At 38.6% G+C, this 21586-nt stretch overlaps 2 protein-coding genes across 5 annotated transcripts; one reads left to right on the top strand and one right to left on the bottom strand.

The window, feature by feature from the left end:
- Positions 1-222: 222 nt before the first annotated feature.
- On the top strand, positions 223-20410 carry RPE65 (retinoid isomerohydrolase RPE65). Of its 4 annotated transcripts, XM_081055335.1 has the most exons (14): positions 223-330; positions 1429-1511; positions 3186-3336; positions 6427-6534; positions 6638-6779; positions 7722-7869; positions 8904-8985; positions 9222-9354; positions 9462-9601; positions 10212-10341; positions 16338-16452; positions 16548-16642; positions 16746-16857; positions 18015-20410. In XM_081055335.1, exons 1-14 carry the CDS (start codon positions 320-322, stop codon positions 18164-18166), a joined length of 1602 nt encoding a protein of 533 aa, XP_080911461.1. In that variant the 5' UTR covers positions 223-319; the 3' UTR covers positions 18167-20410. The 4 variants fall into 4 exon arrangements, 3 of the variants coding, with proteins under 3 accessions (XP_080911461.1, XP_080911463.1, XP_080911462.1); XM_081055336.1 differs by lacking the exon at positions 3186-3336 and having other exon boundaries at positions 279-330; positions 18015-20409; XM_081055337.1 differs by lacking the exons at positions 16338-16452; positions 16548-16642; positions 16746-16857; positions 18015-20410 and adding an exon at positions 12775-16330.
- Positions 3818-6420, bottom strand: LOC308500453 (hsc70-interacting protein-like). Its single transcript, XM_081055338.1, has one exon. It carries the CDS (start codon positions 5218-5220, stop codon positions 4111-4113), a length of 1110 nt encoding a protein of 369 aa, XP_080911464.1. The 5' UTR covers positions 5221-6420; the 3' UTR covers positions 3818-4110.
- Positions 20411-21586: the final 1176 nt, after the last annotated feature.

A 21586-nucleotide genomic window follows, 5' to 3' on the forward strand; every position in this document is an offset into this window, starting at 1 on the left:
TCTTCAGGCTAGACCTTCCCACACAGCTCATTTCTTTCTAATCCACTTGTCATTCTCTTCAGGAAGGATTGAGGTCCCTGGAAAACAGCCCAAAAACTGTTATGGGAACAACAAGTCCAAATAATGCTCTAGTGTCAGGAGGATCTGAGCACTGAAAGCCACTTCTGTTCCCCTTCCCTCAGCTAAGGGGGTGGGAAAGAGTTCCCAAAGCCATAACTTCTTTTAGGAGGATTTAGAAGGCATATAAAAACCCCTGGCTAAGGATTCGCTTCCTCATTCTGCAGTTGGTGCTAGAACTCTCAATTCTTCACTGGAGAAAATGTCCATCCAGTAAGTATCTCTGGGAGACTCCTTTTAAATGCCATAGTGGTTAATGGTAAATGGGCTATTTCAGGAGCTCCTGAAGAGGACTGATGGTCTGTTTAGGGAAGGCCTTGGGTCTTGGTGAGGGAGTTTCTTCCTGTTTTACATTGAAGGAAATATCTAGAATTCAGGTCTAAATTACAGTGGGATCTGTGTGTCTAAGACTGGACTTTGGAAGCAGCTATAAGCATGAGGATTTCAACAAGGTAGACCTGGCTTCCTCTTCTTGCCAAGCCACTTCCTACCTCTGTAATTTGGGGCAAGTTACTTGATGTTTTAAAGTCTAGGGATTTCCATATAGAGCATAACAATAGTACTCACCCTTTTGTGTTACTGTAGGATTTAAATGAGCTAATAGCATGCAAAGTTCTTTTTATGGTGTGTGACACAGTAAGTTTTTAATAAAAGATAACTATCATAATTAGGGAGTCTTTATAACTCTAAAAAGTTATAAAATGGAGCTAACATGAGGAGGCAGGAAATAAGCAAAAATATGAAACTTGAATCTCTTGGTCTGACTATTTTTAAAAAGTACTGTAGCTCTTGGAGAGATAGGTGAAGACATGAGATGACAGGAGGAGATGATGGTGTAATATGGGTGAATAACAAAGGATAAGGTAGTGACCCAAAACGCTGTTGTCTCTAAACTCATAGGAGAGAAAGAGATGAGACTCTCTGTGAGGAAAGAGAATCAAGATGCAATAAGCCGAGAGTAGTGACAAGGCAGAGTCATTCTAGGAAGGACTCTGTCAGGAAGAGAAGTGATAGCAGCAGGGTTAGTTGATTTATCTTCAGAAATACAGGAAAACTGCAGAGGGCAGGATTAAGTCCACTGTGACATTAAAAAGGTCATTTCCCCTGACACAAGGAGGAGAACGGACCTGGGCCCCGCTGGAGAACGTTTCTATTCCCCCAAGCACCATGTGCTTCCTTAGCCAAGGCTGGACTGGTGGGGTGCACACATTGGCATTGAGCCAGAGAGCCCCTTTTGTCCTGGAGCTCTGCTCTGCCTTTGGGACTTTGAACATCAACATAAGCTCCTTCCTCGTTATTCCACCATTTCAGAGTCGAGCATCCTGCTGGTGGGTATAAGAAACTGTTTGAAACTGTGGAAGAACTCTCCTCACCACTCACAGCTCATGTTACAGGTGGGTCTCTTGAAGCCATCCTCTCTATTTTGTTGAGATCTCCCTTCTCTGCCTTCTTATTCATCGGCACCTCTCAGTACTGGCTCCCCATGTGGGCTACAGAGGGGAATCTGGAGGTGGGGGATTTTTATACCCAGAACCCATTTCTGCTCACTTACCCTTATTTCACTAATGTGGAAAAATGCTATCTAACTGGAATTCCTTGAAGAGTAGGATTACACCTTTGTCACCTTTAAGTTGTCTGTGCCTAGCTCAATGCCTTGCACATAATAATGGCCCCATAAATACCTGTCCTGTTAGTATCTGAATAAATGAGAGCATCTGGGAATATTACATGAAAGGGTGGTAGGTTTTATGTCCACCATATTGGGAGAGTTTTGGTTCTGGAGTCAGGCAGATGTAGGTCCTAATTGCACCTCTATCATTTTACTAGCTGTGAATCGTACAAGTTACTTAAACTTTCTGAGCCTCAATTCCCTCACCTACCAAAAAACAACTTTTACCACATGGGATGTTGTAAAGGTTAAATGAGCTAATGTAAATAGAAAGATTCACCCAGTATTTGACACAAAGGGATCAATAGTGATAGTTAATACTATTGTTTTCATTATCCAAAGACACCATCTCACCCATACAGCGTCCTTGCTTGGCCATGGTATTATGGGAAGGGCCAAAACCCGGGGCAAGTCTCTTTCCTCCCATTTCCCTCTTTTATAAAATAGAAGGGATGAGTCAAATGCTCTCAGCTAGATTCTGACACTGGCAATCTAGGTTCTAGCAATGAAATTAATGCCGTGCCTTTTAGTGCCTAAGCCATGCCTTCTCAAAGTTTTTGTCATAAATACAAATCCTTATCAAGTGGGTTGCTAAAATTGAACTATAGAAAACAATCCATTTGATTCAAAAAACAAAACAAACAGACATTGGTAAGGATTAAGCAAACACTGCCAAACAAATATTGCACTTCTCAAAGGATAAGGGGGTACAAATGGAACTGCTTAAACTGAAAGGCATAAGGCCTTTCTTGTGTACCCTGCATTTTGTAGCTGAGGACACTGAGGACTGGAGACAGCCTGTGGTGAATCCTGAACCGGAATGCAGGTCCCTAACAGCCAGCCCTGTGCACTTTCCGCTACAGCAGGCTGCCCTTCACCTGGACAGTAGCCCATCCCCTCAAAGGAATATAGCTCTCAATTTTACAAAGCCAATATTCTTGTTGTTTCTTTTAAATGATTTGTTCTATAGACACATTTTTTTCATTGTCTTGATCCCTGCTCTTCATCCATCCCTCCTACCCCAGCTCCATCAAAATACATCAAGACTTTTGAAATTCTTCTTAAAGACAAATGTATGGGTGTCTGGGGAAATCTGTTAGGTAAAGAATCCCATTCCCTTCAAGACGTTTTTCCCTGTCTCCTTCCAACCTATATCCAAACTCTGAGGCACCACCACATTCACCAACCCCCTCACTTGCTCTCCTGGTGAAGGGAGAGTTGATCAAAGGCATTTGCTAAGTGCTGCCTGGCGTGAGAGCTGGAAATGATCCTCACTGCCAGCTTCATAAAGAAGAGACTGCCCCGTTGGGCTGCTAATATAATCACTGCGCCTTCCTAGGGACCGCCCAACCACGGGCAGGGGAAAGAAGCAATGTTCTGTGTCTCACACCCATCACAGGCAGGATCCCCCTCTGGCTCACCGGCAGTCTCCTTCGATGTGGGCCAGGACTCTTTGAAGTTGGATCTGAGCCATTTTACCACCTGTTTGATGGGCAAGCCCTCCTGCACAAGTTTGACTTTAAAGAAGGACATGTCACATACCATAGAAGGTAAAGGAAAACTAGGCCCCACTCCCTTGCTAGGGGTGGGGCCTAGCTCAGCTCTTCCTCCCATGTGATTTTCAACCTCCTGAACCCACGAGGGGACTTCTATACTCACTTCTGTCAGTATCCACATGGGCCAGGGCATCTGCACACCTGGGGCCTGTGCTATGGGATAAAGAAGAAGCTAAACCCTAGGGCTTTGGGGTCCAACAAGCCTGGCTTCAAATCCTATATCCACCAGATACCACTTGCATAAGTGGGTAACCTGTTGGTAAGATATTAATATCTAATTCTTGGTTTTGTCATCTCTCAAATGAAAAATCAAAATAAATAAAAAATAATAGAATCAACTTCAGGGTTCATTATACAGGGCCTAGCACAGGGGAAGCATTCCGGAATAATAAGACTATTATAGTTATTGTTATTATTATTAGACCATTGGCTCTCTTGACTCCTTCCCTTTTTTTTTTTTTTTTTTTTTTTAAAGAAAAATGTAGGGTTTACATACCCTTTTAATTTGTTTTTAAATATTTTTAAGGTTTAAAAGTGTTTAAAGTTTGTAATTTCTAGTAGGAAAACATTATCTGAACAAATACCCTATGGCAAAGCACTGTAAAATGTTACAGCTGCATTTGGGGCAGAGGGGTAGGGATTCTCTTCAAAGCACCCCAGCTTTCTTCATGAGAAGGTCAGAGGTACACTGGTTTGTATTATTGCGACATCCACTGGGTGATCTACGTTGCTTTTCCTTCAGCAAGGGCTTTATTTGTCAAAAGGGCATTACGCTTGACCTCCAAATTTGGCCGACAATTTACTGATGAGATTCATAACCTTTGGGTTGCTCTGATATTTTGACATATTTGCTGGGTTCTGGGCCACATCCTGGAAGGCCACCATAACTTCTGGATCCTGCATGGCTGCAAGAACCTCTGGATCACTAAGAATTTCACTGAGCCCAGGCATTCCTGCCATTCCAGGCATGCCCCCTCCCATTCCAGGCATTCCTCCAGGAAAACTACCAGGCATTCCCCCAGGAAAGCCACCTGGAAAAGAGCCATACTGAGCTCCTGATTGTCGTCTGGCTTCTTCCTCCCTCTGGGCTCTCTCATGTTCTTCCCGGGCCTTCTTAACCCTTTCCATTCTTTCTTTGATCTCTCGCTCTTCACGTTTCCGCTCATACTTTCTCCGATGTTCTGCAATTTTCTGAGCCCTTGGTTGAACTTCTTTCAGCATTGCACTAGCATCGTCATCATAATCCAATTTACATGCAAGGGCAAGATCGTGGGCTGATTCTTCCCAATGGCCCAGAAGTCTATGTGCTTTCCCTCGCCACTTGTATGGCTGAGCTGAATCAGGGTTTATTTCAATAGCTCTGTCACAGTCCCGGATGGCAGCATTTGGCTTCTGTAATTTGATGAAGACACTGGCTCTTTTAGCATACAGAATGGCCAAGCGAGGATTCAGCTTGATGGCATCTGTGAACAAGTCAATGGCTCTCTGTAGGTCACCATCATTTAGGGCATCAATGGCAGCCCCTTTTTTATCATTTGCCTGATCCATCATCTCCTCGGTTATCTCTACATTTTCATCTCCCATTTCTTGAGGTGCATCAGTGTCTGGTTCAATCACACCTTCATTGTCAATTTCTAGATCACTTTCCTCACTTGATGGTTCATCTGTCTTTATGTTTTCCTCCGCCTTCTTACTATCTGCTTTTTCTTCCTTGGTATTTTCTTCTGATCTAGTTTTATGAATAGCAGGTGGTATTTTACCGCCCATGCTCTCCACCCACTCCCTCAGGAAGCGCATTTCTTCAGTGCGCAGGACGCTCGGGTCCTGCTTACACATTTTCACGAAGGCCCGAAGCTCGCTCACTTTGCGGGGGTCCATGGTCGGGAGGCGGCGCGAGGCGGCGGGCGCGGCGGAGGCTGCAGCCCGGTTCCAGGCCTGGGCACTAGCTCAGCGTGACCGTGTGGAAGGGGGCCGACTCCTTCCCTTTTTTTATAATCAGAAAGGCCACAGGAAAGAAGGGAGGTGTGCCACAAAGAGGTAAGGATCACGTATGTCCTAATGATACAAGAAAGAGGCACTTGCAAACAAACAGGAGATTGGTGGTAAAAGACTTGAAGGCGTAAGCCATCACTCCAGAAAGCACCCATTAAACACCTCAGTAAATAGTGTGTCTTGTGCTTTAATATGCAGGCCTGTTATCGGCTTTGTGGATCACCACAGATGTCAGGCATTGTGAAAAGAAATCAAAAGGAAGAGTAAATGGAGGCTTGGAGTAGTCAGGATAACTTGGACTGTAATAGAAGAGAAACAGATCAGGTGAAGCAAAAATTTTGCTATGAAAAAGCATGTTTTGGAGATCAAAGCTTTCATATGCCTTCTAAAGTCCTTGGTACCTTTTCCTCCTCATGACTTTGTTTCTCCGTCTATGAAATTTTAAACACTTATTACATTGATTGGAGGAAGGGCAAAAACCTCATACCCTGCATGAGAAATCCTAGGCAACTTATGCTATCTGGTCTGGGATATGGTTCAGGAAGTCTGCCTCTGCAAGAGAAGGGATTCAAGAATACCTACTTTTAAAAATAGCAAAATAAATTCTAAAATTGAAGAAAAATGTAAGAGGTACATAAGGGAGATGGAAAGGGATATAATTCAGCATACCCTATCCTATATTTCCCTCTAAGCAGTGGTTGATGGATTATAAGCCCCAGGAAGTCAGAGGTCCTAAGTGAACTACTGTGGGGGCTACGTGACATAATATGGAAAAATGCATGTTTTCCAGCTCTGGTTAATTTGAATTCTAACCCAGCTTGGCAACATACACCAATCACTTAATTTCTCTGAACCTCAATTTTGTTATCTGTCACTGTGAGATTCACAAGACATAAATTTAAGCTCGTGGCACATTGTCTTTTTTCCCCACGGTCATCCCAAGAAAATGGCCTCACAATACGCTTCACTCTTCATGTTGTGGATTTATGATTCTGACTTCATAAGGATACACAGAGTGACCATTCGAAGCTCCACATGAACTACACCGAATGCCCCTGTCTATGACCCCTCCCGTGTCTCTGTGTCCTTCAGGTTCATCCGCACTGACGCTTACGTGCGGGCCATGACTGAGAAAAGGATCGTCATAACAGAATTTGGCACCTGTGCTTTCCCGGATCCCTGCAAGAACATATTTTCCAGGTTACTGAAACCCAACTGCATGTTATTAAAGATAATTTACGTGAGCCCTTTTTCTCTCGTGGCTTAAAAGTTAGTGGACTGAAAAATCCATTTGCTTCGGCAGGTTTTTTTCTTACTTTCGAGGAGTAGAGATTACTGACAATGCCCTTGTTAATATCTACCCAGTGGGGGAAGATTACTACGCCTGCACAGAGACCAACTTCATTACAAAGATTAATCCTGAGACCTTGGAGACAATTAAGCAGGTAGGATACAGTGCTCAGGCGACATTACTCAATAATTAATTCAACTGTGCAATTTGATAGAAAGGACAGGAGAGGCAGAAAGATTTTCAAATCCTTGCTTTGTCATCAGCTACTAACTATGTGACATAGGGCAAACTTTGCTTTTTCATCTATGAAATTTTAAACCCATTATATGGATTGGATGACACCTTATAAAATCCCTAACAGATTCATGCATTCATTTGTGACACACATGTTTATTGAGTACCTGCCATGTACCAGAATTTATGCTAGATGCCAGGATACATCAATGGGTAAGATAACGTGGTCTCTGCCCTTCATGGCTTTTATAGGCTAGCATGGACCTGGCATAATTGAAAGTTCAAAAAATTGTAGCTACTAATATTGAAAACCCTGTTATTCATGGTTCTAGGTAAGTATGTTGTACCAATTTGCCCCTATAGATACTTCTTCTTAGGATCTTATTAAATCTATATTTCAAATGAAATAGCAAAGAGAAAAATATCAGCAATATTAGAAAGTGACAAATTTTGCTGAGAACTTAGTCAATCTCAATGCAGCACTCAATAAAATAGATCCACGTTTTCAACCAATGTTTATTAAGATGTAACTACTTGAAGGCATTGTGCTTGTATTCGGAAAGCTTAACATCTAGTGGAGAAATCAAACAAATACACACCTATAATAGGATACATAATGTGATGAGTTCTACAGGAGAAGGAAAACCTATGAAAGCATAGAGAAGAAAGATTATTTCTGGCCATAATTGGGGAATGTAAAGTGGGGATGGGAATTCAGGCAGACTTCAAAGAAGAAGGTGAGACTTGGAGAGACAAAGAAGGGGCACTTAGGGTGAGGATACACACAGTAATGGTGAAGTCAAAACTATGGTGTACTATAATCTTTCTCTTAACATGGATGACATTTTTTCTCCTTCCATAGGTTGACCTTTGCAATTATGTCTCAATCAATGGAGCCACAGCTCACCCCCACATTGAAAGTGATGGAACTGTTTACAACATTGGTAATTGCTTTGGGAAAAATTTTTCAATTGCCTACAATATTGTAAAGATCCCTCCACTACAAGCAGGTCAGTTTACCAATTTGACTCTTTTTAAGACAAGTGTCTATATTGTGAGAAAGTTACTGGAAATACAGGGTGCAAGATCAAAATATCAGGATAGCACTATATGCACAGTTAAATGACTCTCAGATTTCAGAACAATTGCCCTGACTCCTTCCCTACAATGGGACCAATGCCCAATGGCACAATAGCAGGAAATGACAACTTGAAAATACAGAAAGCAAGTAGCTAAGTTCTATTACACACTGTTTTAAAGATGTGGTGTCTATGTGGATTTAATCACATAAGATTTAGAGTCAAATATAGCAAACACTTACTGAGCCCTTATTCATGTGCCAGGCAAAATTAAAATTTTAAACATATGTATATGAATAATAGCATACACACACACATATGAGCATGTACTAGTATTTTGTGTATGTTTAATTCACAAAATTACAAACAAATCTATTAACTCATATTAATACTATGGAGATAGAATATTAAAACAGGAGAGAGAGTACACTTTAGAATTCTCCATTCATGCTCCATTCATTGCCAGAAATTTGATAACCATCTTGAAGAGAGAATTATTTGAAAATATGCGGATTTTTGTTTACCATTGCTTAGTATAGTTCTAGAAGTGTAGTCCAACCAGCAGCACCACCTGGGAATCTGTTACAAATGTGAATCTTGAGCCCGACCCAAGGTCAATTGAATGAGTAATTCTGGGAGTGGGTCTCATAATCAATATTTTAAGAAGCTGCTGCCTTTAACCCACCTCGTTGTAAGACGTGACCTCACTGTACTCTGCCTGCCACAATACTATTTGAGTGCACGTCTCCAAATCTGCTGCTATTTGGATTTTCCTGGGTGATTGCAGCTTCACATGAAAATTTGCTAAGAAATGCCAATGACTAAGAAAATGAAAATAAGCTCTGGAAAAAAAAATCACAATCTGAAAATGTATGTCTTTGCTTGCATAAGCTGTTCTAAGTGCTTTGTATTAAGGAAAGAAAAAAAAGGCTGTTCCAAAGCCTTTTAAAACCACTTTATTTCAGACAAGGAAGATCCAATAAGCAAGTCAGAGGTCGTTGTACAATTTCCCTGCAGTGACCGATTCAAGCCATCTTACGTCCATAGGTAACTTTGAAGGCCCACTATGAATCTTCAGGAAAACTCACTTTTAAAGATCTGCTTTGCCTACCTTTGATACCAATCCTGATCACATTTTCTTACAGAAACCTAAATTTAAATGTAATTAATTCCATGTAGGCACTGTTGATTCATGTAACTGAGAATACGTCATGTACACACATTTCTTCGAGGTTTGAGAATCAGCCCTTCCCATTTACAAGTCCATTTGTGTTTCTGAACAGTTTTGGTTTGACTCCCAACTACATTGTTTTTGTGGAGACACCAGTCAAAATTAACCTGTTCAAGTTCCTTTCTTCGTGGAGTCTTTGGGGAGCCAACTACATGGATTGTTTTGAGTCCAATGAAACCATGGGCGTAAGTCTTACATTTATTTGTCAAGTTTGTGATCCTGAAGAAGTTGTATTTTATAAGGCACATTTTTTGCTTTTTAAATGCATCAAAATATTTTTCTCATTTTTAAGGTTTGGCTTCATATTGCTGACAAAAAAAGAAGAAAGTATCTCAATAATAAATACAGAACCTCTTCTTTTAACCTTTTCCATCACATCAATACATACGAAGACAATGAGTTTCTGATTGTGGATCTCTGTTGCTGGAAAGGGTAAGAAAGAACAGTGGGTAAATTTTACATCTTCAGTTGCTCCTGGAAATGTGGGGCCTTTTTCAAAGATGCAGCTCTCCGTATTTAACCAGAATTACATTTTTAAAAGCAGGAAGTATGCTTATGTCACAAGATATCATTGAAAAAAATCTGTAAGGGGTTTAGGTAATCAGAAACACTCATAAATTGAACATCAAAACCATGGTGAATGATTCAAAACTGATCAGGTCCATGAACGAGATCTGAAAAGATAAGGTTCTATAACCTGATAAGTGAATTTAACCTGAACGTCACTTAAACTTGACAAGATCTCTTGGGTTTGGGAAACAGGAATGCTTTCTTCAAAACAGCTAAGTGACTAAAGACTCAGACAGAATGAAGGAACACAAAGTTATCAAGAGCTGCTGTTATGTAAACATAACCATGAGGCAGTTTTCTTTTTTCACCCAGCGTGGGCAGGAAGATATGGCTCTAATATACATGGGTCATTAGCAGTTTCTGGATTGGGGAATAAAGAACAGGCAGGCATTTATGCTTCTAAATAGCTTGAATCACCTCTGTAAAATTATTTGTAATTCTGTGTGCTTATGTTTGACTTCTTATTTTGCAGATTTGAATTTGTTTACAATTACTTATATTTAGCCAATTTGCGTGAGAACTGGGAAGAGGTGAAAAAAAATGCCAGAAAAGCTCCCCAGCCTGAAGTTAGGAGATATGTACTTCCTTTGAATATTGACAAGGTAACCACCCTCTACATAGATTTCAGATATAACCAGAATGTTTCATCTCTCCCAGGATCTGTTCTCCTGCTTTATGTTCGTACAGTCTTGAAATTTTAGCATTGGAAGTGACTTTAAAAATAAACTAATTCAACCTCCCTCAGTTTACAAATGAGGAAACTGAAGCTTAGAAGAGTGATGACAGCAAAAGCCAGTTGCAGCAGAGCCAGAATGAAAACGAGGATTTATGATTCTAAATTTGTTATTCTCTCATTTACAAAATCCTTTTAAAATATACTTTCTCAGTGAATAATGAAAACTACTGATTCTTAGGATCTTTTGTCAATAATATAAATAGTTTGGTTTAAATAATTTGAAATCTAGAGACAAAGCTTCAAAAAGTACCTTTGTTGGGAAATCAGCCCACTCTTTTGGTTTTCTACAAATCTTCTGAAAATAGTATTAGATGATAAAAATCATAATTGCATTAAACAGTCATCTCTTTATTTATACTTTTTCTTCCCTGTAATCAGTGACTATCCTTTTAGAAAATCAGAGTAACATCCAGATTTTTAGTGTGATAGAAATGACAGCCAAAATCAAGAAAAATATAATTTTCACAATTGGTACATGAATATACACTTTCATCTATCTCTGTATATATGCAAAATCAGTTGAGGGAGCTACAAGCAATGTAAAACATTGTACCCAAGGCTTAGATCAGATGTAGTGGAAAATAAACCCAATTCAGCATCAGATGCTACTGCTTTTAAGCAAGCCTGGAAGTTCTATGAAGAAGGAAAATGGGGGAGGAGATTGATGTGGGGCATTACAGTTAGGAGAAAGACCTTCTACTACAAAGGCAGGAAGGAGTTAAAAAAGTAAAACTTAACACAGAAATGTAAAGTAGTTGCTATGTTCATTCAGAGTATAGGTGAGATGGACATTGGGCAGAGGGACTGGAAAGGTAGGTTGGAGTGATACTGTATGGGGCTTTATAGCCTTTGGGTATTATATAAATGGTAGGGAGCCACTGAAGTATTTTAAGAGTTGGGAGAGGGGTATAACATGATCAAATCTATATTTTAGAAAGGTCACTCTAGTAGCAACATGCAGGACAATTTGGAAGGTAGAGTTTAAAAGCTAGAAGTGCTCTTTTAGAATACAAACGCAATAGGGCAAATAAAAGAGGATAAATATCTGCATTAAGAAAATGGGAACTGAGAGATAAAGGAAGGTACAATGTTGAGAAATATTTAGGAGGTAAGATTATCAGGAGTTGGCCTAATTGCATGTGAAGGGTAAGGGAGAGAGGATAACTTCCAGATTTCTGTCTTGAGCAGCTGAGTGGATGATGGTATACTTAGCTGAGCTGGCGTGCAGGAAAAAGAGTAAGATCTATTTTACACATGTTGAGTTTAAGGTACCCACTGGACATCCCAGCATAAATGTTCACTAGACAGCTGGCATCCGAGTATATGAATCTGGAGCTCAGAAGAGAAATCATAAGAAAGATCAGTCAAGTACCTTCAGCAGTCTTACTTTCTTTCCCCTTAGCATATACCTTCCTCTCTCTCCGCATGTTGCTCTCATCACATTCCAAAAACAAGGAAGGATTTTTCTAAATGTGGAGTCATCATTGCCTGAAAAAAATCTACCCAATTATAGAAAGGGGAACTTCAGTAATGAGGAAAACTATCAAATGTTGCCTTAGACTCTGCTTTCTCTTTCTTCCAATAGTTATTAAATAACTACTATAACAAGCATAGTACCAATTGTTTCAGTGGGTATATCAATGGGTACATCCACACAGGACAGGGCAAACGAGGGTTTCACAGGTGCCCACGGCTACAGACAAGTAGAAAAGGATGAAGACTCAGAACAATACCCCAGATTTGGTGATCTCCAGGGAAGTGGTGTGAGAGAGGCAAAAATCAGGCTCCAGGCACTAAAGATGAGCAATTGGTGAGAATAGGGAAGCCACTATTGTACTCTACACTTCTAAAAGTTTGGCAGTGAGGGGAAAATTCGGTCACAAATCAGGGGAAGAGGAGATAATAAACATGTTGAGGGAAGGGCTAAGGAGAGGAAAGAGTATAAGACGACTAAAGCTTCCAGTTGGCTGATTAAGATATGGGTGATATCTTTAAAATATATTTTTATTATTTTTGAATGGGTGAGGCATTTAAATGATCAAAAAATCAAAACGATATAAAAAAAGTTTACACTAGGTAGTCTCACTCCAACCTTGACCTGCACCCATTCCATACCATTCCTCTTCACTTCCGTGTGTAACTTTTATTGTCTTTCGTTTTCCTTTGTTTGTTTATGTAAATATAAAAAATACAAATATATATGTATATATAATTATTTTCCATTCTCTTACACAAAAAGTAACTTTGTATACCCACTGTTTTGTTCCTTGCTTTTTCCATTTATTAATATCTTCTGAAGATCTCATTTTCAACTACACAGTATTCTTTCTGTGAACGTCCCTCACCGGTAAGCAACAGAGTTGTTTCCACACTTTGACTATTACAGATAATGTCACAAGGAATAACTTTGCATGTATGTTATTTCATATATGTACAAATATATGAATGAGATAGGTCCCCAAAAGTGAGATTGCTCAAAGGATAAACGCATGTGGTAAAAAAAAAAAAAGTGTGGTGGGGGCGAAAGTCAAAAGGAGGAGTTAGTTTGTTGTGACAGATTTCTTACATTAAAAAACCTAATTTACCTAATTTAATAGAAAAAATAAGAGAACAGAGGAAAATAGTTAAAGTATAATCACATGATCGCTTCTCGGCCTTTTGGCTAAGATCAAGTGTAAAGTAGAATCACATGAATAATATATGTTGATATAGACGCCTGAACTTATTGTATGCACATATAAATATGTATATGTACACACACCACTCTCTTCTTCCTTATATCACTATGAAGTGCCTTCAGGCCCCATTTCACAAAATCTCACAAAATCCACTCCTCTCTTTGCTCCTCACCTCCCATCCCTTCCCTATCCTGAGAATCTTCTGCTATTGTCTCTTAATTTATAATACATCGTCAAAAAAATTCCCTCTACCCTCAAAATGTTCCCTCCACCTTCTTTCTTTTACCAAAATCCAACTCTTTCCCAAGAACACTGGTCTCTTCAGGAGCAATTTCTAGAGGAGACAGTTTCTCCTCCTATAGCCCTTGTACAACTGGGCCAGGAATTGGGGTAGGTGTCCTTTTTGTTCTACTTTGCTGCTTTCAGACCACTGTTCCTTCCATCCACCCTTAAAATCTCCCAAATTTTTAATTTTATTTTAGCTCATTATGTAGCCAAGTGGTATGTACACATACACATATATATATACCCCTCATTATTGTTGTCATCTACTAACCACCACTCGCTCTCCCTGCTGGCTCGATGTCACACTTCCCAGATCTACTCCTGACTCTGTGATTTCCAGATACACATCATAGGTGATTCTTCCAACAACCAGGCCTCTCAGTTCCTTGACCTCTTCCACTAATAAACTGTCTTCCATTCTATCTCAGCCACTCATGCCCCAGGGCCCTCGACATTGCCATTACCTGTGACTTTTATGTACTCTGTCCCTAATCTTAGTTTCATGCATGACACTGTTAGCTTTTCACATCATTTGCTCTATTGCATTTCTTACCAGAAACCTCCAACTTCCTCAGTCTCTTGAGGACTTACCTTCCCTCCTTAATTAAAATTCCATAGTCAATAATTATGGATCTTGTATAGATCCTCATTTCACTTGCCTTTTTCTTATTTTATTTGTCAAAACCACAGGCAAGTATTCAATTAAATTCTCCTCCCATTCCATGCTTGTACCTCTGAGGCTGAAATTAAGTGTTGAAAACACACAATCATGTTAACTGGCCGGTTTTTAAATATATGACCACAAATCTTACTGCTACATTTCCCAACTTCATTTACTCTCCAACTTTCCTAGTTAAATATTTCACGCCCTCCTCTCTTCAAACTTCTAACACCTCCCACTTCCACATGCATAGTCAGCTGATGGCTCTGCTTCCTATTTTACTGAAAGAATGAAAAAGTCAGAAAAGAACGCAGACTCCTGCCATCACATTTACCCACCCACCAGCATCTGTACTCACACTGAATTATCCATCGTCTGATTCAGAACTAGTCCTTCCCATCATCGCTCACCCACCCAAACATATCTAGCAGTTCTCCCCCTCTCTCTTATATCATCACTCTTCTCCACTTTTAACTGGATCACTCATATCATGCTATTATTTTGCCCTCTCATAAAATCCTTCTCTTGACTCTTCTTGCCCTCACCAGCTAATACCTTTTTTCTTTTTGTAGACCTCTTCATTCTGTTCTCTCTTCTATTTGTACACTCACTCCCTTTGTAAAGACTTGTGCTTTAATGCAGACTGCATTTACACTTTCAACTTTCCTTTCAACTACTGCCAACTCTATGTCTCTGTTTGGATCTCCAATAGAAATGTCAAGCTTATTAAGACAAAACCTACATTTCTCCTCTTCCCCCACCAAAACATTTACCCCACCTGCAGTAGTCCCCATCTTTCGTGTGACAACTCCAGCCTTTGATTATTCAGGCCAAACACCTTCGAGTCATCTTCAACTCCTCTCTTAATTTCATGACTCTTCTCTACCCCATCACAGGAAATCCTCTTGGCTCTTCCTTCCATATCTCACTGACTCCAATGCTACTAGCCTAGTCTGAACCATTGTTTTCTTTTGACTGGATTACTACAAGACAAATTGTTGTCCCTGATTCCACTTTTGCATTCCCCTCCTCCCAAGGGAAGTCTCGACAGAGCAGCTAGAGTGATTCTTTTAAAAATAAATCATAGCTTGTCACTCCTCTGCTCAAAACCCTCCAATGGCTTCCCATTTTCACTCACAGAAAAAGTCCTCACAATGACCTTTAAGACTCTACACAATCTGGCCCCATTATCCTCTAACCTCCTCTCCTGCTCATCTCCATGCTCAGTCATTTGCAGCCACACGGGTCTCTTTCATGCTCTTCAAGCACATTTGGCACAATCCTACCTCAGGCCTCTGCACTGCTTGCTCTCTCTGCTTAAATGCTCTTCCCCAGGTATACGAACTGTTAACTTCCTCATCTCCTACAAGATTTTTGTCTCAGATGTCACCTTTTTAATGAGATCTCACCCTGACCATCTATTAAAATTACAACTCACCTACATTTCACAGTTCTGATCCCCCTTACTCTGTTCTACTTTTTCTCCCCACTTTCCTGAAATACTATACACATTATCTATTAAGTATATTTATTGTTTATGTAATAATGTAAGGTTCATGAGGAAAGGGACTATATTCTCTGAAATATCCCAAATGCCTAGAATAGAGTCTACCATAGAATGTGTACTCAAATATTTAATACAGGCATTACTAAATGAATATGTTCTTAGGAAGGGTTCATGGTATTCATTCCTTTAGTAAATAATCTGAAAAATCACGTGAGGAGGTGACAAGAGGTCTTTTAAAAATCTGGTCCAGTAGTTTTTCTATTTTTTTTATTTTTGACACCATAACTGTATAATATTTTTCAAACAAAATAAAAACATATCCTAACTATAAAGGAGATGAACACTATAAATGGATCCCTGCAGGGGTTGGGGGGGGTTGAAATATTTGTTGTTCTGTAGAAAACCACTGTTTTGCCTTGTTTTATTTTTCTCCAGGGACTCTTCCTCAGAGACCTCTTTCTTTGAGGACAGTCTCATTTTACAGATGAAGATTTAGGGCCTAAGAGATTATGTGACTTTCCCAGTGATAAACAACTGATGTATACACAGGCACAGCCAGCTTTCCCAGCTGTGTTTCAGTGTTCCCCTCTCTAGAGTTTTCTGAGTTGTTCCTCCCTCCATATTGACTTAAGAAATAAAGAACTCAGGAGACAAAATTCAGGAAGACTGCCTTTATGGCTGCTTGATTTTTCTTTCCTGCTCACTAAGGTTTCTGTTATCCTCTTTCTTAGGCTGACACAGGCAAGAATTTAGTCACACTCCCAAACACAACTGCCACTGCAATTCTGTGCAGTGACGAGACCATCTGGCTGGAACCTGAGGTTCTCTTTTCAGGGCCTCGCCAAGGTGAGATGATTTAGAGAAAAACCTCACACGAAAGGGAACATGTTCCATTCAGAAAGATTAACTGAGTTTTCCTAAGCATGTGTTCTATTTTGTAGCATTTGAGTTTCCACAAATCAATTACCAGAAGTATGGTGGGAAACCTTATACATACGCATATGGACTTGGCTTGAATCACTTTGTTCCAGACAGGGTAATTAATCCATTCTACTGATATTAGAACAGTACTTTAAGTCATATGCTACTCAAAGAAAGCATATTGACTGATTGATTGATTTTTCTTTCTTAACAAACAGCTCTGTAAGCTGAATGTCAAAACTAAGGAAACTTGGGTATGGCAAGAGCCTGATTCATACCCATCAGAACCCATCTTTGTTGCTCACCCCGATGCCTTACAAGAAGATGATGGTAATGAAAGCAATGGATGTGTCTGAATATTCTCTTTTTATTGGAGTTCATATCATTAGTTGACTAGGAGGGAAGTCATAGTGATTATTCCCTAATGTTCAGAAAAGATCCTTAATACTACTGAGTGGGACAGCACTAAAGACCGTAAACTTATTTGAAAATAACTTTCACCTTGTGGTCAGGTCTCATTGATTACTACTGGAAAAAATGCTAAGGAACCATCTGGAGTCTTGATGGAACATCAATGTCTGCTATAGATGAGGGAGGAAAGAAGGGGGAAAGCGCAGCATGAATTTTAGGTTTTTGCCTTTCTTGATCCAGATACATTTGTGAAAAACAACAGAGTTCTAAAGAAGGAAAGTGGGTATTCTAACAGACCAAAAGAATGAGAACGTGGCTTTGTAACTCTAGTTTTGTTTTGTTTTCTTTCTTTTAATAACCTGGGGCTAGAAAAGGACCCAGCGCTACAGCTTATAAAACAGCAATTCAATTACAAAGCATCAGTCTTAGTTAACTATTGGTTAGCTGGGATAGGCAAGTAGGTTACACTCTCTGGAATTAAAATATGGAAAACCACAGAGAAATGAATAAAGAATTATAGAGCTATTTCATGCTAAACGATTTTACACATATAGCCCATCCAGTCAAATTTGTCAAACATTTGTTCTCATTCTGGTTGAAGGAAGTAAACTTTCACCTAGGTCTTGGAAATTACAGAACTAATATACCTTACTGCTGTCAAAGAGTTTTAGTATAAATGTTTCATTTGTCACAACTCTTTTTTTTTTTTTTGCAGTAGGTAGAGCAGATGTTAAATCTTATGTTATTGATGAAAGCATAGATCAATTCATTCGATAAGAATTTAATGAACATCTTCTATGTTCTACTCATTGTAGTAAGCTCCTGGGATACGACAGTGGGCAAGACAGATGTGGTCACTCCTTTCCTAGAGCTTACAGTCTAGGGGACATTCAGAGTATAAAAGACCCCTTCAGGGTGATCACACAGTGAGGTGGTGGAAGAGCCAAGAAAACAAGTCATGTGGTTTTCTTTATTTGTCAATGTAATACCTCCTACATTATGTCAGTGACATTTAATCTGTGGCCTTGTGCATTTTTTAAAAATTCAACATTGCCTTGTTTCTTTCTGATTCACAGGTGTAGTTCTCAGTGTGGTGGTGAGCCCTGGGACAGGACAAAACCCTGCTTATCTCCTGATTCTGAATGCCAAGGACTTGCGTGAAGTTGCCAGGGCTGAAGTGGAGATTAACATTCCTGTCACCTTTCATGGACTGTTCAAAAAATCTTGAGCACGTTCTAGAAAGATATGTTTCTGGTGACAAAACCAAGAAGAATATAGTGAGGTCTGCAATCAAATTATGTTCAGTTTTAGCCTGCTGTGTTATATGGTTTTAACTTGCAGTGGCACCCTATTTTGCAATGTTTTATGGAAAGCACAGAGTTGAGCAAGCAATTCCTTTTTTCTAAAAAAGCGTATAGTTAAACAGTCAGACTCTCTTGAGATGGACCATCACTAAAAAACTCTGTTAACAATCAAATAGAATATGATAGTTAGCAATCAAATAGAATAGATAGTTAGCAATCAAATAGAAAATGAATGTGAATTTATTAAATTTTTTATTCCTATTATAAGTGTATTTTAGGTACCTATCTGCTCCAATAATTTTTAAACATTTTTTTAACATTTAAAAGACAAAGTTCTTTATGCTGATTTGTATGCAGCTTTGCTGAGTCAAGTCGGTATCATGCAGAAAGGCTTTAGTTAATTACTAAATGTCAAACCAAAATTTTCAAATTTGCATCTAAGGGTAATCATCGTAATTGTATGCGTATATATACAATTGTTGCTCAAAGATTCTCAAGCTTTATGAACTTTAACATTTCCATTTAATACAGGCAATTACTACTATTTCTGATTTTACAGTGAGGAAACCTATCTTTAATCAACTGAGGGTGCTCAACCAAATAACATCTCGATAAGAATTTAATGAACACCTTTTATTAAAAGCTTATATATAACATCAAAGCAGTTACATATAGTAGTGACTATAAGTTTTTTAAAAACAAAACCTAAAATACTTATAAATATAATTTCTACTTAAAATCAGAGTATGGGATAATGTTGGGGGGTTATACTTTGTTGCCTATTCTCTTTAACTATATTGAAGCACTGTGTAATCACCTGACCAAGCAGAAAGACAAAAGAAAATATTAAATCATTAGCATTCAGATATTAATATATTTTAAACACTTTTGTGTTTAAAAAATATTCTCTTCTGTGCTACATATTGGGAAAACAGTAGATTAACGAACAATGTTATTCTGTGTCTTAATCCTGGTTTCTATTTTATGCTCAAAAGTATTATATATCATTGTATTTAAGATGATCAACATTGTGTTTGACGAAGTAAAAATAGTTTCAAGGAACAGACTGACTAGGGTACTTGATGCATTCTTTTGATTTATTTAGATAAAAGGCAAGTTCATTTTTTAATTATAAACACTTATTAAAACACACTTTTCAAAGAAAATCTAAAATTACAGAAAAGTGGAAATTATAAAGCAAAATCATACAGAGATCATCTAAGCTCAACTACTATGAAAATTTGTGTACTTGTCTTTTCCATAATTTTTCTCCCTGTGGATTTTTAATGTAATCATTATTTCTTTGTGGGTAATTCCTGGCTAGAACTAGAAATCTCAAAACAGAAAAAGAAAAATGCGAGAGGATAACATTGAATATGTGACCGTAGATAAGTATCAATCCATTGTTTTTTATCTCTAGACATGGAATACGAATATAATTCCACAAAGAAAGCTATTTATCCATTTCTTTTTTAAATGCAGAAAATAAATTACTGAACAATTACTAAGTTTCATACTTATTAAAATCTCCAAATTAAAGAGAATTGCTAAGATCGCCACTAGCTACACTTGCCAGTCACTCCCTGCCTTCTTTCCATTAATTTTCCATAAGCAAGTCTGACAATGGTGTGCCCATCTCCCTCCTGGTGTAGGATCCCTTCTGAACACGATGCTGTCAGGGGAGCACCACAGTGTTAAGGGAGAGGCAGATCTGACTAAGACAACATTCTGACAATACTATTACACCAAAGTTGGAATTCTCTATACAGTCATTTCTCATATTGTACCAAGACAGCTTAGGAGCTGCTTTTCAAGTCCAGAGATGGAATATGAGCTTTAAAAATTTAACCAAAATAAAAGAGATTTAAGTCAGGCAAGAGGGAGTAACTTGGGAATTTACATTGAAAACATTAAGGAACCTGCTTTCTAAAAACCAGAAGTACCTATTTGGGGTATCTAGAAAACTATGGACCATCTACAACAAAATAAATCTGTTTTAAGAAAAAAAAAATGATTGAATTAAGACAAATAAACATGTTAATAAGTAGTTTTAAAATAACTTGTTTGGAGTCATTTTTTTCCCCATTTTGGGCATCTTATATCTGTCAGAGCCAAGAGGAAAGGATAATACAACCTTTGACGATATTAAAAGGAATTAACGACTGATAACTGCCTCATGGCAGACAATCTAGATAGAGTTCCTGTACTATATTCTCAACCATAAAAGATCACTAGACAACAAAGGCAGCCTATCTTTCGAGAATTCAGTGGCAGTACTATTCCATCATCCCACAGTCTGGCTAAAGAATAAAATGCAGCACTTTCTTCTGTAAACCTGATAAGAATGATCACTAATTAGGATTATAGAGAAAATATCCCCTATGGGATTCCCTAAGGAACATCAAATCTGGTAAAATTAAGTCTCAATGATAAAACAGTCTCTGAAAACTCACCCTTATATAGTGTGTTTTACTTTTACAGAAAAGTGGTAATTACTCCTAATACTACACCCATCATGATACTATTATTTTCACCATTTTGAAAATGAGGAAAGGGAAACCAAGTTACTTTTCTAATGAGGTAGCAGAACTTAAACTGAAATCTAAACCTTATTGTTCCCTCCACTGAAATTTTGGTTTATGAAACCTTCTAAAATATTCCTACTACTTTAAAAGTTTATTTCAAATACAACCATTATCATACTACTTAGTCATGAAGTCTGGGTGCAAATAAAATCTTCAACTGCTCAGTAACTCTTACTGCCAATTAGTGGGCTAAAATGTTCCTTCAATAACTGTCACCACGAATCAAGAATTTATTATGCAAAGGACTCCACAAATTAATCCCTATAAAATTCTGTGTGATGATCCTATTTTGCAGGCAAGGGAACCGAAGCTCAGTGAGTTAAACAACTTAGCCAAGTTTATACACAGAATGAGAGTCTGATTCCTAATAACATCTGTATTTGTTGAACACTGTGAACTACTTCTTTGAGGTAATTCAGAATTTCAGCATTAGATTACTACATTTCTTTTGTTGACATCCTAAAAGTCTAAGTTTTCGGTGGTTGCTGTTAAAATGCAAGTCCCATTTGAAAAGTAATGTGGAACACAAAAAGAAAATGACTGTATCCAATCTAATTCCAAAGTTTGAGAAGTTCTGCAATGTCCAAAAGGCACTAGGCTATTAGAAGATATGTATTGTCATTTGGACATTGTAATAAACAGAAATGTGAGGTATTTCTTTTGGAGTGCCATATAAAGATTACTGAGACACTAAAGGCTTTGTGAACCATGAAAATTTGGGAACCTCTGTTCAAGACTCTGGTTTTTAACTTAGTAGGT

Source organism: Rhinolophus hipposideros (assembly GCF_964194185.1).
Source record: "Rhinolophus hipposideros genome assembly, chromosome: 8".
Classification (NCBI taxonomy): domain Eukaryota; kingdom Metazoa; phylum Chordata; class Mammalia; order Chiroptera; family Rhinolophidae; genus Rhinolophus; species Rhinolophus hipposideros.